This window comes from Aethalodelphis obliquidens, unplaced genomic scaffold (assembly GCF_003676395.1).
Source record: "Aethalodelphis obliquidens isolate GAN/ISIS:26980383/991018 unplaced genomic scaffold, ASM367639v1 scaffold15, whole genome shotgun sequence".
Taxonomy (NCBI): Eukaryota; Metazoa; Chordata; class Mammalia; order Artiodactyla; family Delphinidae; genus Aethalodelphis; species Aethalodelphis obliquidens.
The window spans coordinates 11,651,585-11,669,314 of NW_020837959.1; the positions used below are offsets into that span (position 1 = coordinate 11,651,585).

Genomic DNA, 17,730 nt, shown 5'->3' on the forward strand with positions numbered 1-17,730 from the left:
AAGCAAGCATGAAAAGTTGTAGAGGCTCATCTTAACTTCAGGTGAACCAGGGCTGAAGAATGGAGCCCAGCAAATGTAGTCATGGTGCCCTTATCTCCTAAGATAAATGCCAATATCACTCTCCTTCTGAACTTATTCTGATGAGTTAGATTTGAAAATGTTTTCTTTCTCAGGTAAAGGATGGCCTTAACCAGAAGCCAGAAAATGGAAAAAATGGAATCAGGTATGTGTATTTTTTAAAACTTAAGTTATATCAGCTTCTTACATAACTAATGTATACCCACAGTAAAATTCAACTATAACAAGGATATAAAATGAGAGTATGTGGTTTACCCCAAGAATGTCAGGCTGGTTCAATGTTTTTTTAAAAAATTAATTAATTTATTTATTAAATTTATTAAATTTATTTATTTTTGGCTGCACTGGGTCTTCGTTGCTGCGCGTGGGCTTTCTCTAGTTGCGGCGAGCGGGGGCTACTCTTCGTTGCGGTGCGCGGGCTTCTCATTGCGGTGGCTTCTCTTGTTGCGGAGCACCAGCTCTAGGCACGCGGGCTTCAGTAGTTGTGGCACGTGGGCTCAGTAGTTGTGGCTCACGGGCTCTAGAGCGCAGGCTCAGTAGTTGTGGCTTACGGGCTTAGTTGCTCCGCGGCACGTGCGATCTTCCCGGACCAGGGCTCAAACCCGTGTCCCCTGCATTGGCAGGCGGATTCTTAACCATTGCGCCACCAAGGAAGCCCTGGTTCAATGTTTTTTAAATCATAAATAAAATCCATCATCTTAATAAACTAAAGAGGAAAAGCCACATCATCATATCAATTGATGCAGAAAAAGCATTTGATGAAATTCAGCATCCATTCATTTAACAACTCTCAGCAAACTAGGAACTGAAGGGAACTTCCTTACTCTGAAAATGTACATCTAAAAAAATCCAAGCTAACATTGTACTTAAAGGCAAAAGTCTAAATGCTCTCCCCCTAAGATCAGGAACCAGGTTAGATTGTCCACTCCACTCCTATTCACAATCCTTCTGGATGCTAGTGCCATGAGGCAAGAAAAATAAGTAAAAGCATCTAGATTGGAAAGGAAGAAATAAAACTATCCCAACTCACAGAAGACAGGATTGCATCAACAAGTCCCAAGGACTACAGAAAAAGCCCATAGAATCAGTAAGTGAGTCTAGAAAGGTTACAGGATACAAGGCCAACAACAAAACGAACATATTTCTATATACTAGCAATAAATGATTGGAAACTGAAATTTTTAAACTATACCTTTTACCATAGCTCAAAAAAAAGTGATGAAATACTAATTATAAATCTTATAAGACATATACAGGATTTGAGAGCTGAAACTACAAAAGGCTGATGAGAAATCAATGAAGACCTAAATAAATGGAGAGATATGTTGGTTTCATTGATTAGAAAACTTAATATAGAAAAGATGTCAATCCTCCCCAAATTGATCTATAGGTTTAGTGCATTTCCTATCTAAATCGTAGCATTGGTTTTTTGGTTTATGATTTTTCCAGTTTTATTGAGGTATAATTGACAAAATCATATATATTTAAAGTATACAACGTGATGATTTGATACATGTATACACTGTAAAATATTTACCACAATCAAGTTAATTAACATATTCATCACCTCAAAGTTACCCTTTTTATATTATGAGAATTTTAAGATCCAATCTCTTAGCAAATTTCAAGTATACAATATAGTATTAATTAGTCACCATGCTGTACTTTATTTAGATCCTTAGAACTTATTCATCTTAAAACTGAAAGTCTCCCCTCACCATTCCCTCCTTCCTTGGCAACTACCACTCTATTCTCTGTTTCTATGGATTCAACTTTTTCTTTTTCGGTTCCCCATATAAGTGACACCATACAGTATTTGTCTTTCTCTATCTAGCAGATTTCACTTAGCATAATTGGTCAGTGTAATGATCCAGAAATAGACCCACCCAAGTACAGTCAACTGACTTTTGACAAAAGTACAAAGACAATTCAATGGGCTAATAAGTTTAGTCTTTTAAAAAAATGGTGTTGAAACATTTGGACACTCATATGTAAAAAGTGAATTTGTCCTAAACTTCACATTTTATACAAAATTATATAACAAATCTTATATATCATGTAGGAAAATTAACTCAAAATTGATTACAGACCTACATGTAAAATGTACTATTAAATTTTTATAGGGAAACAAAATCTTTGTGACTTGAGTTCTTAGATATGACACCAAAAGCATAATCCATAAAAGAAAAAAAATAAATTTTCTCAAAACTAAAAACATCTGTTCTATAAATTTCACTGTTAAGAGAATGAAAAGGTAAGCTACAAGCAGGGAGAAAATATTTACAAATCACATACATATCTGACAAAGAATTTGTACCCAGAATATATAAAGTACTCTCAAAACTCAATAATAAAATAATCCAGTTAAAAAATAGAGCAGAAGATTTTAACAGACATTTCACCAAAGAAGATACACAAGTAAGCACATGAAAAAATGTTCAACATCATTGGTTATTGAGGAAATATAAATTAAAAGCACAGTGAGTTTTCATGATGCACCTATTGGCTGGCTATAATTTTTTAAACTGACAATATCAAGTGCTGATGAGGATACAGAGCAACTAGACCTCCCAATGCATTGATAATGGAAGTGCAAAGTGGTACAGCCATTCTGAAAAACGGTTTGGCAATTTCTTGTCAAATTAAATAGATACTTACCATGTGAGCCAGCCATCTCACTCTTAGATATTTATCCTAGAGAAATGCAAGTTTATGCTCACATAAAACCTATACTCAAATGTTTATAGAAGCTCTGTTTATAATCACCAAAGATTGGAAGTCACCCAAATATCCTTCAGTGGGTGATGGATAAACAGACATCAGATTTTATTGCATCCATACAATGGAATATTACTCAAAAAAAAAGGAACGAACTACTGATTCATGCAACAATATAAAAGAAATTCAAGTGCATTATGCCATCAAAGAAACCAATCTCAAAAAGTTATACATACTATATAATTCCATTTATATGACATTCTGGAAGTGGCAAAAAAACCCCTAAAAATGAAGAACAGATTAGTGGTTGACATGGGTAGGAGTGGAGGAAAGGTTTAACTACGTGGTAGCATGAGGGAGATTTGGGGGCAATGGAACTGGTCTGTATCCTGATTGTGATGATGTTTATATAAATCTAGACATGTGTTAAAACTCATAGAACTATATAGCAAAAAAGCCAGTTTACTATAAATACCCTTTTTTAATAAGAATAAATTGGGGGAAAATGAGAGTAGGTCTCCTATTTGCCTTAACCCTTACTGCAATTCCCATTTCTTTGTGGCTACAACCGAATTTCTGATTTTAGCTTTTACTAGCTACCACTAGAACACATTAATAGAGAAATAAGTATATTATTACGGTGTATCTACTAATTTAATGATATAAAGAAATTAATGTACTCTTCATCTCTCTTTACTGCCCATGTTTCACATTGTTAATACTTAACATTTATTTTTCCATGTATTTCATGTGCTAGGTGGAGTCTAAAAAATAGATCAATACACAGGATTTACAATTTGACTGTATAAATATTAGTTGTAGTGTAATAAGAGCGATCAGTCTGAAAGAGAAGAGAATGTAACTTTATAAACTTGAAAATGTATCCTCAAAGGGAAATGTTCTGAATGTCAAGATTCATTGACATTCCATGAATTGTTCGGTGGTACTGCATCTTGATTGCCTTAATTTAACCAAGGCTTTCTCGCCTAGCTTTTGTTTTTTCCTGTAACTTACTTGACCTCTCATTGACAAAAGCATAAGTCTTTATCCCCAAGGTGAGCGGATCCAGGGCTCCATGTCTCTGGAAACCTTCAGCATGCTCTTTGATCTCACTGGAACCTTTGCTCTGTAACCTTGTGATGCCACTATCCTCATAGAATTTTCATCGTATGCCCAGGTTTCTGCCTTTCTTTCTTGGATCTCGTGTCATCTTTCTGGGACACCTTTCTTGTTTTGCTGTGGGATATGCTCAGTTATCTTGTCAAGAGAAGCTGTGAGGTAAATTGCAAGCCCTTGCGTGCCTGAAAATGCCTTTTTCTATTCGTACACTTCATCATAAGCTTGGATGCTATTTTCTCCCAGAACCTTGGAGGGTTTTTTTCTACTGGCATCTAGTACCTAGTTGTGCAGACAAAAAAAAAACCCAACAAAAAGCGTCTGCCAGTCTTTGTAGTCGATTTCATTTTCTTCTCCCCACGCTTTTGTTATCTCCTTTCTCCTTGGTGTTCTCACAGTTCTCTGCAGTGAAAGTAAGTCTAGATGTGATTTTATTCATCTTGCCTGCACTAGGCCCTTTGAATGTTTGGTTCCTTCCCTCGTTTTCTTTGTTCCCTTCTGTATTCGTTTGCTAGGGCTGCCATAACAAAGTGCCACAGACTGGGAGGCTTAAACAAAAAGAAAATGACTTCCTCACCGTTCTGGAGGCTGGACGTCTGAGGTCAAGGTGTCGGCAGGGCTGGTTTCCTCTGAGGTCTCTCTCCTTGGCTTGTAGATGCCGGTCTTCTCCCTCTGTCTTCACATGGTCATCCCTCTGTGTGTGCTTGTGTCTTAATCTCCTCTTCTTATAAGGACACCAGTCATCTTGGATTAAGGCCCACCCTAATGACTTCATTTTACCTCTTTAAAGACCTTGTCTCCAAATACAGTCCCATTCCAAGATATTGGGGGGTTAGGACTTGCGCATATGAATTGGGAAGTGGGGAACACAATTCAGCCCCTAATACCTTTTCCAGCTTCTGGATTGTTGTTCTGTCCCTCACACACGCACATACACACAACTGCCTTAGCAGACCTGGAAGGAAGTACACTAATAACGGTCACCTGGCCCTTTCCTGACCTTTGTATTTGATTCTGAGCTGGCTGCACCTCTGGGATTTCCTTTGTGCCTCAGAGTGTTGTTTTGTGCCTCAGAATCCATTGCTTTGATTTTGTCAAAAATGTCTCCCGGGCTTCCCTGTTGGCGCAGTGGTTGAGGGTCCGCCTGCCGATGCAGGGGACACGGGTTCGTGCCCCGGTCCGGGAAGATCCCACGTGCCGCGGAGCAGCTGGGCCCGTGAGCCATGGCCGCTGAGCCTGCGCGTCCGGAGCCTGTGCTCCGCAACGGGAGAGGCCACAACTGGGAGAGGCCCGCGTACCGCAAAAAAAAAAAAAAAAAAGTCTCCTAACTTTAGAAACTTTGGACAATTTAGATTGTGGTATCCTTTCTTGTTCTGGTGCTGTTAAAGCTTCGTTCTTCTCCTCCTCTTCCTCTCCTCCCCCTCTTCCTTCCCCTCCCCCTCTTCCTTCCCCTCCCCTTTTCCCCCTTCCTCACTCCTCTCCCTCTCCCTCTCCTCCTTCATTGTCTTTGATGAGATCTTACAAAAGAAGGATACATGAGGTCACCAACACTTAACTCCACCAATCCATCCATGTGGTAAAAGATAAACCAGAAACTTTTTTCTTTTTATTGGCAACAACAAATTCTTAATGGATCAAAGGTTTTATTATTTATTATTTCAGTAATGCCCAGGAGACACATTTAAAAAAAAAAAGGGAAGTTCTGAAAAACTAGCGTCAGAAACAAACTGATAATTAGAACAACTTCAAAAATTTCAGGAAGTCAGACTTCTGAGTAATATATGAACTAAAGGAATAGTATATAGAATCTTAAGCAAAATGGAATCCTCTTAATTATGTGGTATCAGGAAGCTGCAGGACTTAACAGACTACAGTCTTTTAAATAAATGGCAAGGTACTTCATTCAAAAAGTGGTCGGGGGCTTCCCTGGTGGCGCAGTGGTTGAGAGTCCGCCTGCCAATGCAGGGGATGCGGGTTCATGCCCCAGTTTGGGAAGATCCCACATGCCGCGGAGCGCCTGGGCCCGTGAGCCATGGCCGCTGAGCCTGCGCGTCCGGAGCCTGTGCTCCACAATGGGAGAGGCCACAACAGTGAGAGGCCCGCGTACCGCAAAAAAAAAAAAGAAAAAAAAAGTTATTGTCTTGTGTATATGTCATTCTGCAATCATATTATAAAATATATTACATTAAAAATATTATTTTAATATTTAGTCACATTCATATATGTGTCCCTTATCCATTCACTTAAACCATTGTATAATATTCCATTGCATAGATATACCACAATTTTTTTGGTCCATTCCTCTGTACAGGAAATTTAGGTTATTTTCATTTTTCCAAACAATGTCACAGTCCACATTCACATATGTTTCTTTGTCCACATGTGGGAAGTTTCTCGAGGGCAGTGATCTTTAAACCTTTTATCACATTCAATAAAAATATTTTGAGCATGTACCCACAATATATGAATATGGTATCCTTTATAAATTATAAATGTATATAAACTACTGTACCAAACTAATATGTTCATCGTAAGTAATACAAAAAAGAAATATAAAAAGGATGAAGAAAGTTTTAAAAAACAATATTTTACAAATATTTTTATTCAGTAGTGGTACAGAAGTCATTCATGTACATAATGTGATTGTATGCTTCCTTGGTTGCTAAAAATCTCAATTTAAGATTTACTGTCAGTTCAGTTTATTTCAGTCCTGGTCTTGATGACTGCCATACTGAAAAAACACTCCCTTTAAGGAGGGAGTGTAGCTGGGACATGATTGGCCATAAGTAGATTCAGAAAGATATCTTCATTTTAAAAATTGTGGAGTTTTCCAAAAATGGTACTGGAAATCCACATCCAAAGGACTGACGTTGAACACCCGCCTCACTGATCCCATATATAAAAGTTAACTCGATGGGTCATAGACCTAAATATAACTAAAGCAATACAATTTCTAGAAGAAAAATAGGAATGAATCTTTGTGACCTTGGATTAGGCAGTGGTTTCTTATATATGAAACTAAAAGCACAAACAACAACAATAAAAATACTAATAGGCTTCATCAAAATTGAAAACATTTGTGCTACAAATGATGCCATCAACAAAGTGAAAGACAACCGACAGGACGAGAGAAAATATTTGCAAATCATATATAAGAGACTTATATTCCAAATGTATGAAAATTATTACTACTCAATAGTAAAGGGACAGATAACCCAATTTTTTAAATGGGCAAAGTATTTGAATAGACATTTATCCAAAAAAAATACTGTTGGACAAAAAGTACATGAAAAGATGCCCAGCAGCATTATTCATTAGGGAAATGTGAATCCAAACAACAAGATACCCCTTCACATTCACCAGGCTCTAATAAATAAATTAAAAAAAAAAAACAGGTAATAAAAAGTGTTGGTGAGGAGGCAGATAAATTGGAATCCTTATACACATCTGGTGCGAATGTAAACTGATGCAACCACTTTGAAAAACTGTTTCTCAAAATGTTAAACATAGAGTTACCAGATGACCCAGCAATTTTTCACCTAGGTATACACCCACAAGAAATGGAAATATATGTCCACTCGAAAACTTGTAGATGAATGTTCATAGCAGCATTATTCACCATAGACAAAATGTAGAAACAATTCAAATGCCCATTAACTGATAAACAAAATGTGGTCTATCCATACAATGGAATATTATTCAGTGGTGAAGAGAGATGGAGTACTGCTATATGCTGTCACATGAATACACCTTAAAAACATTATGCTAAGTGAAGGAAGCCAGGCACAAAGACCTCCTGGTGTATGATCCCATTTACATGAAATGGCAGGCAAATCCACAGAGACAGAAAGGAGATTAGTGGTTGCCAAGGGCTGTGGGGAGGGGGCATGGAGAGAGACTACTCACGGGCTTTGAGTTTCTTTTTGGAGTGATGAGAACTGGACTCTTGTGATGGTTGCACAACCATGTGGCTGTAGTGAAATCACTGAATTGCACACTTTAAAGGGGTGAATTTTGCGGTATGTGAACTATAGCTCATAAAGCCTTTTTTTAAAAAAATTTTTATTGAAGAGGAACAAATATCTCTGTCCCCTCGTTATAATTTTTTTTTTTTTGCTGTATGCGGGCCTCTCACTGTTGTGGCCTCTCCCGTTGCGGAGCACAGGCTCCGGACGCGCAGGCTCAGTGGCCATGGCTCACAGGCCCAGCCGCTCCGCGGCACGTGGGATCTTCCCGGACCAGGGCACGAACCCGCGTCCCCTGCATCGGCAGGCAGACTCTCAACCACTGCGCCACCAGGGAAGCCCCCCTCGTTATTCTTTAAGGAACTGGTCCCATCTTGTTTTCTCAGCTGGTTCCCACTCTCCATCCCTCCTCCCATGATCACTTTGTAGCTTAGATCCTGGTGCTCCTAAGATGTCAGGCCAGCTTGAAGCCTAGTGGACCCTAGGATTTGCCTGATCAGAGCTCTTAGAGCACAATTGATCTGGAACCTCCGCTTTCCATGCCTTTTGAAGCACTCAGAATGTGTTTGCTGTTTATCCTCTTCTATTTTCTGTGTGTATATGAAAACACATCTGATACGTGTGATGTTGCTTTTTTTTTTTTTTTCAAATTATTTCCATTCTTATTGGTATCTTGTACCAGCCCTGAGACATATGTCAGGCAGGCAGTAGTACTCAAGCCTTAGGATAGGATTTATTCAGTCTTCTGGCTTATAATATATAAAGCCAGGCCCCAGGCCCAAGGGTCTACTTTCTAATTGCATACTGTTTCCACTGTCTGTCTTTTGAATGGTTCATCTTAACCTTTTATAAAAGTGGCATTTACAGTTTGGAGCAATATTCACTCTATTAGGCTCCTGTTGACCTACATCAGGTTCAGTTTTCTATTTTAATCACCTGTTAAATGACACCAAGTCAAATGTTTCATTCATAAAAATGTTCTCTCAGTCCCTGGAATTTGACCAATATTACTTATTGCCACAAAGTAGATGAAACTTGGCCACTGTTGACAAAAAAATTAATCAATAGTCTATCTAAAGGAGAAGTAGAGAATTTTATTTGAGCAGATCTAAAAGATTATAACCCAGGAGACAGTCTTTCAAAAAACTCTGAGGACTGTTCCACTTGTTAGAAGTCAAAGGTACTTCATTGATACAAAGGTACCTCAAGGGAATTCTCTGGTGGTCCAGTGGTTAGGACTCCACGCTTTCACTGCCAAGAGCTTGGGTTCAATCCCTGGTTAGGGAACTAAGATCCCACAAGCTGCCTGGCATGGCCAAAAAATAAAAAAAAACACCACAAAGGTACTTCAAAATATACATTTTTGAGGCAAAAGATTGTACCTCAAAATGACACATATTTTTACATAAGGTTCGCCAAAAACACATAGTCTAAGTCTGCACATACAAAGCAAGCAGTAGGTCACCACGACCCCTTACAGAATTCGGAGAGAATGTAATCTTCCAAGGAGTTACACTGCTGATGTCAGAAGAAAGGAAAAAAAAAATTGATCTTTATGGTGGAGCCAGCATTCCCACCTTTGGGGAGGTCAAGTTAATGTATAATGCACACTGCATATCAGGGAGCGCTCAACACAGAGCAGGGAATGTTATGTTTCCATATTCTTGTCCTGCCTTAAAACGTAAATTTTATTCCATCACCATGTATTTTAGGGATGTGGAAGTTAAATTGTCCTTTATGGTACTTAGGTGTATACTGTTATTACTTCTCGTTCTCTGAATTGGATAATCTTCTGTATGCCTTCAATCACCTATCTGGTAGGAGAGATCCGCTGGTCTTATTTGGGGTAGCCCCCTTTTCCCTGGGGCAGTACAAGAGTACCAGAGTCTTCTCTAGCCTGGAACACTTGAGGAAGGGATCTCTAATCATCTGTCCACCCGGCCACCACCTATATGGTCCTTTGGAGGCAGACAACTCTCAAACGGTCCCATTGAAGCTTGGGCACAGGGAATGTTTCAGAGACTGGAAACCTTGGGGCCCAGCACCCAGTCCTACTGGGTGTTCCATTCCCAGCCGGATTCCCGTGGGGTGCTGATCACTGTTACTCCACGACCTGCAGACACAGGTCTCTGCCATCTGAAGGGAATTCCTCAAAACTGTCTGATTGCTGGGCTGGCCCATGTCTTCCTGTCCACTCCTTGGAGCCCCTCCCTGCCTGAAGCTGCTCTTTAAAGTAAAGGAAATGAATGGGCTTCCCTGACGCTGTAAAAGAAGCCCCAGTTGGAGGCTGTCTTTTAGGTACTCGGCAGCTACTGCTTTTGGTCCTTCATCACTTTGGCTGTCAAGCTTCTGAAATAAGAAGCGCAAAGACATGGCTGCCTTCCGGAGGGGGAGGAGATCAGCAGCTATTTCAATCTGTACTTAATATCCCAAAATACCACTGAAATAGTTCCTAGTCAGAGAGTACTTAGAACAGTTCCCGGCATTTACCTGTGTTAAATAAATTCTTTTAGGTGTGTTCTCATGAGGTGAGCAAAGACAAACCTAGAGTAAGTTACTTTCTGCCTTTATACTGTAGAAATCTTCCGCAGACATCTTAAATTCCTTCCAAAAGGGAACAGATCCCAACTTCAGATGCACATACTGTGACCTGGAGCAAGTCATTCCATAGTCCACTCACAAGACAGATGGTTTTCTGTTTCAGATTTGTAAATACTCTTGCTGAGAGCTTCAGTGTCACAATGGGTGAGGAAATTTATGAAAACGTCCCCATTCACAATGCCAGCGAATATCATTTTTTCTCTTCTGGCAGGTAAGTACCTGCAGTGGACACTTTGCTCCCAAGTTCAAGGGTTTCAAGTCTTTTCCTTTAAATAATACATTGAAACTTTCAATACCAAGAACGTTAATTTATATTAATCTTCCTTTTCATAGAAAGAGCTTCACAATAAACTCATCAGAGATTGCACAACACTGTGGAAATGAGTTCGAAACATCCTACCTTGGATTTGGTAGTGCGTATACCTATGTAATCACAAGGAAGGTTAGTAACTCATTGCACTGAATCAGAAGTTCCACTCAAAGTTTATTGACATGAGTCCTTGAAAACAGGACATAGTAATGATTTAACAGAGTGATATTAGGATCTGTATTTTAAACGAATTTAGAATTAATTCAGTTCACCACTAATTCTGTGGTTTATCATTGCCTTAAGTTCACCTTTAGAATAAAATTAAACAGACTGACCTGCTCTAAACGTTCACATTGACCACTGTCCTCATAGACTGTCAACATGGACCTTGGAAGCTTTTCGTTCAAAGAGCTGGCAATGTTTTCAACAAACCTGACTTCCAATCTGCTCTCTTATTTAAGAAGAAAAAGCTAGTGAACATATTTTCAAATCCTACCAAGTCCATCCCATCCCAAGGATAAAATGCAGTGTTGCATATTTACATTTAAAATGTGTACTTTCTGGATAGATCCTTTGGTGTAACCCTGAAGGTCCAAATTCAGTTTGCCTGTCTGAGCAATTTTTATTCTGGAAGCAGTCTCGATTTTCATTTCTTCTTCTTGCTTTTGCCTTACTGGTTTAGGATAACGGCTGCCTCGAACCGATAGTAGTTGAAGATATTTCCCCGAACACAGTCAGCATGGCCCTGCAAATCCCCCAGTACTTCCTCCTCACCTGCGGCGAGGTGGTTTTCTCCGTCACGGGATTGGAGTTCTCATATTCTCAGGTTTCCTATCTGTCGTTCTGTACACCCCTCTCCTACAACCCTGCCTTCAAATAATGCTGCTGGGACTTAGTTAAAAGCTGGGGTAGCCATGTATTTACAGTGTAAAAGAAAATTCTAGAAAGCATTATGGTAGGTTCTACCAAACAAGGTTTTAGAAATTACCAAGTCTTATTTACTGAATAAGAATATTACCGTTTAGGGAATTCCCTGGCGGTCCAGTGGTTAGGACTCCATGCTTTCACTGCCGAGAGCACAGGTTCAATCCCTGGTCGGGGAACTAAGATCCTGCAAGCCACACGGCGTGGCCAAAAAAAAAAAAAAAAAAAAGGAATATTACAATTTAGCATCATGAGTGTCCATATATAGGTATCTGAATTCCCAGTCACATGCTAGAGATTTGGGGTCCTAAGTAGGAAAAACTACATTAACGACCATTACCAGGGTCGTGATGGTCAGTGGATCCCACGTTCTGAAACAACCTGTTCATAGCAGGCTCATGCATAGGTCTGTGTCCTCATTATTTTTAAGGTTCACTCGAGGTCTCTTTGTAGCTCCCAGTAAACACACTGATTAAGGCCTAGCTTTTATTTTATTTATTATTATTATTTATTTATTTATTTTTGCGGTACGCGGGCCTTTCACTGTTGTGGCCTCTCCCGTCGCGGAGCACAGGCTCCAGACGCGCAGGCCCAGCGGCCATGGCTCACGGGCCCAGCCGCTCCGCGGCATGTGGGATCTTCCCGGACCGAGGCACGAACCCGTGTCCCCTGCATCGGCAGGCGGACTCTCAACCACTGCGCCACCAGGGAAGCCCAAGGCCTAGCTTTTAAAAGTTAAAAAGTAGTATTGCTTTTGTGACTATTAGACTAATGAGGCACATTTTGCTGATACCTAAATTAGAGCTTAGGTTCTAAACTATTTTATCAAAATACAGTGACAGTCGTCCTAAGCCCAGCGTGCCTAATACCTTCAAGTTTTGCAGTAAAGATGGTAAATATGAGCTGGGTAATCCCTTTCTGCGATGACCTCACAGTCTAGTTAAGGAGAGGACTGTAACACAGGTGACAAGAGTTCTAAGAGAAGTTTTGGTGACATAGCGGGGAAGCTCCCCAAAGAGCAAGGTGACAGCGCAGAGAGCAGCCTCCATCTGGGGGGAAGGAGAGGTTGGACTGGATGGCTTTGTCTGAAAATTCTTCTGTAGAAGCAGAATCGGTTCACCTATAGATTCGTCCATTTCATTAAGATGAGAGCTTTGCAAGCATGTGGAGAGTGAAAAACAAAGGATTCTTGTGTGTTCATACCACAGGAGCATTTGGGATGTCTTGTTATCCAAGTGATAATCCTTTTTGCATTTAGACCAGCCTGACTCTTAATGTGCATTTTGGGGGTAGACGGCCTAATTAAGGGAGTCGGTGAGTTAGCTGTGTTCCGCTCTGCGGTTGACGTCTACATCGGGACTCACTCTGTTTCGTTTCCTCAGGCTCCTTCCAACATGAAGTCAGTGCTTCAAGCAGGGTGGCTGTTGACAGTGGCAGCTGGCAACTTCATTGTCCTTATCGTAGCAGGAGCGGGCTCGTTCAGCGAACAGGTACTGGTGCAGACAGAGATCGCGCGTACCTCTGTCTTCTCACCTGTTAATCGTCATCGCGATGACCCTCCCTAGCTGTCTGTAGATACACGTGGTCCTCTTGGCTAACGGCTGAGGAGAACTGCCAGACCAGCCAGACAGGGCAGATACAAAAAGGCCTTATGGCCAAGTGCGCGCTGATGCTTCTTATTTCTACTTGGAAAATAACCAGATGTAACCAGATGGGGTTAACATACCTACACGCTCATATGGTTTTACTACCAAAGGAAACATCTTTCCTGGCCTCAGCGAATGCGGCTCAGTGGCCCCAAAGCAGGCGTGTTATCCAGAAAGTTTCACAGTACCTAAAGTTAAAGCCATCCTAAAGGTTGTCGTAATTTTTCCCATTAAAATAAAATGAGGGCTTTTCTGGTTCTGGAACTCTCCATCAGCACTCAGAATCTCTGCCTCATGAGGGAGCTGTCCCTTTACCCCATCAGACTCATTACTTCCCCCACCAGGTCCCATCAGAGCCTGTGCTAATCCTGCACGCTCATGACCTCAACGTTTTGCCAGAAGATAACATGGGGGTCTTACCTGCGAACATTTCAGCACATTCTTTTTCCCTCAAGAGTACTCTGCCTGGTGTGCTCTGGGTCCCCATCCTTCCAGGGGCCAGCTATTTGTCTTAAGACTCGGGTTTTTCGGAAATTTTGTCTCATCTTCTTAAAGTCCTGGGTGTCTGCACTCCAGAGCCGTTCCAAGAATGTGACTGTTACATTGGGCATTCAAGAAAAGCTGGCCATTCTGTATCTGTGGCAGTAGCTACCAGTTTCCCCTAACAACTTCATTTCCAACACCTTCGATCTGGATGTCTCTAGAAAACATACCCGCGATATATACATTCCCATAACCTGTATTGTTTTTGTTTCTTTCCTTGCTCCAACTTCAATTCCTTCAAAGTGGGCCGAGTATGTTCTGTTTGCGGGGTTGCTTCTGGTCGTCAGCGTAATATTTGCCATCATGGCCCGATTCTATACGTACGTCAGTCCAGCAGAGATTGAAGCTCAGTTTGATACGGATGAAAAGAAAAAGTACCCGGAAGAGAGTAACCCATATCCCAAGTTGGACTCCGACTTACAGACACAGCTGTGAATATCAAGAAGCAAGTGGAGGACGGATTGGGCCCAGGATGTGCCCAGGTGTCTTTCCCCTGGGGGCAGGACACTCTGTTGTATGGCCGCTGATGGGGAAGACTTCAGAACTGTGAAACAAACCAAGAAAGCTGTTCTCTAAGCAGCCAGCAATGAACCTAACACTCTAAAAGAAGTCCTTTTGTTTGTTTGTTTTTCAGAGAAGTCTTATTTAAAGCATACACACACACATACACATACTTTTACAACACTGAGTCCATACCCTGCCTTTAACTCCTTGCCTAACACACAAAGTTATTTTGGCCTAACTTGAATTTTTGAAATGGTGGCAAAGTTCCATATTGTTTGCATTCAAACACTCTATGGAAACAATGTTAAATGAGGCAAAAAGTGACTGTTTAGGCTTTAGAATGGTACACCATAAGGACCGGCTAGTAGGAACTGGTAACTTTACCTTCTGTTTTTAGTTTTGTCTTTCCAGTCCCTACCTCTTTTTAAATTATGTATAACTCAAAAAACTACTCAGATAAAGGCAAGTCATGATTTTTAGAGTTTCAATGGTATGAAATAAATTCTCATTCTTAAGAGTAAGCGTCTGTGTATTTGGGTGGGGGCAGAGTAAGAAATCCTTAACATTTCCTTTCCTGATTATAAAAGCTGTGCCCGCTCATTAAAATTTCCTCAGAAGGTGATAAAAGCATGAACAAAGCAAGACCCACATACAGTAAATTCCAGGAACATGAACTATCAAAGTTCGTTTCCTGCTTTTCTCGGGGTTATCTGTGGCTACACTGCTCTTTTCTACTAGGAGCTTCCCGTGTGCATATATTTATACCATCTCAAAGTGTTTTTCTCAATACTCGTGAGCATTTTTCTACTTGAATAAAAATCGTTCCAAAATATTATGAACACTTCCTGCCAAATTCATCCTATAGATATTTATCATATAACCATTCCCAGGTATCAGACTCAGAACGAGTCCGCTTTGGCACTCTTGGAAAAACGAGCAACAGTTCTCAGACAGACGTGTGCACAGTTCTGAATGTGGAAACTGGTTCCTGGGTTAGGAGCTTGGATCTCTAAGATGCTTCATGCACAAGCTTGTCATTGCAGTGTGGAGACGGAATGAAACAGACAAAGTCTAGAGTGAGAAACGCAAATGTAATGATCAAAGCTTGCTGAGGACCTTTTCTACCCTTTGGATCAAGTCCTCATTCCTTAACTGTTTCTTCTGTGGATATGTCACCTTTCTCTCTGATCTACCAACTTCTTCTAGTTCCTGGAATGCAATGGGTTCTCACTTCTAGTCAAAGGCAAAAGAAAAATCAGGTCTTGAGACACTTATTTTCTACCCACCCCTCGCCCACGCACTCCTCCTGGCAAAATGCTCTTCATATTCAGGATCCAGGCCACTTCCTCCAACGGTTTTCCTGTTCCCCAGTTTCGTTACCAAATTAAGTTGCATGGTCCCTGTTTGAGCCCTAGCCCAGCTGGGTTCAAGAAGGCAAATAACAAAACTGAAGCTGAGATGGACACAGCACAAGCTTTATTCATGGGCCAAAGAATGGAGAAACAGGAGGTAAGTTCACAGATCAACTTCTCACCCACCTGGTGAGAGGGATTTCATTTTAGAGTCAAGACGAAGGGAGGAGGAGTGAGGCTAATGACGGGAGGCATATGCATTAGTCTTTTAGCGCTTTTTCCGAGGGAGTGGAGCGCCACCGCATTTATCCTTTTTTGGTCCTTGATGTCCGGTCATGGCCTTTGGTAGGTGTGTGTCATTTGAGATGCTAATGTAGTAAAATCAGTGTATAATGAGACTCAGGGTCTGTTGGAGGTCAGAGTCGATTCGGGCCACCATCTTGGTCCCAGCTGGTTCCATCTGGGTTTGTTTTTTTTAATTAATTGATTTATTTATGGCTGCATTGGGTCTTCATTGCGGTGCGCAGACTTCTCATTACGGTGGCTTCTCTTGTTGCGGAGCACAGGCTCTAGGTGTGCAGGCTTCAGTAGTTGTGGCACGCCGGCTCAGTAGTTGTGGCTCGCGAGCTCTAGAGTGCAGGCTCAGCAGTTGTGGCGCACGGGCTTAGTTGCTCCGCGGCATGTGGGATCTTCCCGGACCAGGGCTCGAACCCGTGTCCCCTGCATTGGCAGGCAGATTCTTAACCACCGCGCCACCAGGGAAGTTCCCATCTGGGTTTTTTTGTTTGTAGCTTCCTTTCTTATCTCTGGACCCTTTAACTTAAAGATTTATGTTCACTCCTGCTAAAGGTAGGGGTTGGCAGGTTTTGAGCAGAGACCTGGAGCAGCTCTGGCAACAGTGTGGCTGTCTCTCCTCTGCACTCCTGTCACACACCCCCGGTGTGTTGTGACTCTCCAGCTTGCCGTGGGCCGGAAGCTCTCTGCATGTATCCTGTGATCCACTTAATTTCCGGAAGGTGGTTGGCCTCTTTGTGTTAAATAACAATTTAAAATCTCTTGGACCATGAGGGGTGAGATGGAAGAGGCTGAGGACTGAACCTTGAGCAGCGGTTTGAATGCGCCTCGGTGACAAGGTCTAGTGCGAAAGACTCGCTATAAGGGACTACGGATTTGCCTCTCTGGTCATTTCTACCCTCTAACTTACACAGTATGCCTTTGATGGAGGAAAACAACAGTCCCGGTGATGAGCTCTCAGCTCCATTACCTCACTCTCGTCAATAATCCAAAGAGAACTCATCCTAAATCCTCAAAATATATTCTGGTCCTAACCCTTCTTACAGCCGCTGGGTAACACGGGGCAACTCTTCACCTTTCAAATCTCATTTTCCTCTCCTACAAAACAAAGAGAACACGAGACAATGTGAAGTCTCTAAAATCCTCTGTTTGAGGGTACCTGGCACACACCAGGCTTCCAAATGTTGAATGAAGACCTGCCCCTCAATCGACTACGACATTAATATTGAGTATGCTTTGCAGTTGGACGAAAACATTAACTCAGTGTTAATGTGACCTCCACTGGCCTTTAAAGGATAAGAGGGGGGACGGGGGGCATCAGGGCACTTTGATCATCAGGGGTGAGTTTTCAGAGTGATCTTCCCTCTAATCTTCCCATTTCTTCCAAACGTAATCAAGACTGACGGGTGCGACCATGGGGGTTCTAGACAAAAGACTTTGGACAGTGGCAAGTGTCATGGGGCAGGAGTGGCCAAGGGGGACGCATGGGGCCAGATCCACAACCTCTGGTCTTCTGCCTTTTCCTTGGCCCCCATTTTTTTGTGCTTTACACCTTTCTCTAAGTTGCTGATCAGTGTTTAATCAAAATAATTCACTGACTTGAACATTGGCTGAGTGTTGAAGTACGATCCTACATGGGTTGGGGAGAGTATCTGGAATGGAAATGATTTCGTTGTACA

The 17,730-nt window shown here is 41.5% G+C and overlaps 1 protein-coding gene across 3 annotated transcripts in view; it reads left to right on the plus strand.

Annotated features, from left to right (window-relative positions):
* Window positions 1–14,922, plus strand: part of SLC15A1 (solute carrier family 15 member 1) — a 49,507-nt gene extending 34,585 nt beyond the window's left edge. For 2 of the 3 annotated variants that reach the window (XM_027115944.1, XM_027115945.1), the window contains 6 exons: window positions 174–223; window positions 10,582–10,689; window positions 10,812–10,920; window positions 11,471–11,614; window positions 13,095–13,202; window positions 14,145–14,922. In XM_027115944.1, coding sequence (XP_026971745.1) covers window positions 174–223; window positions 10,582–10,689; window positions 10,812–10,920; window positions 11,471–11,614; window positions 13,095–13,202; window positions 14,145–14,336 — 711 coding nt within the window. In that variant the 3' untranslated portion in view covers window positions 14,337–14,922. Of the gene's footprint in view, window positions 1–173; window positions 224–10,581; window positions 10,690–10,811; window positions 10,921–11,464; window positions 11,615–13,094; window positions 13,203–14,144 lie in introns of those variants that run through there. The other variant, XM_027115946.1, reaches the window with a different exon arrangement.
* Window positions 14,923–17,730: the final 2,808 nt, after the last annotated feature.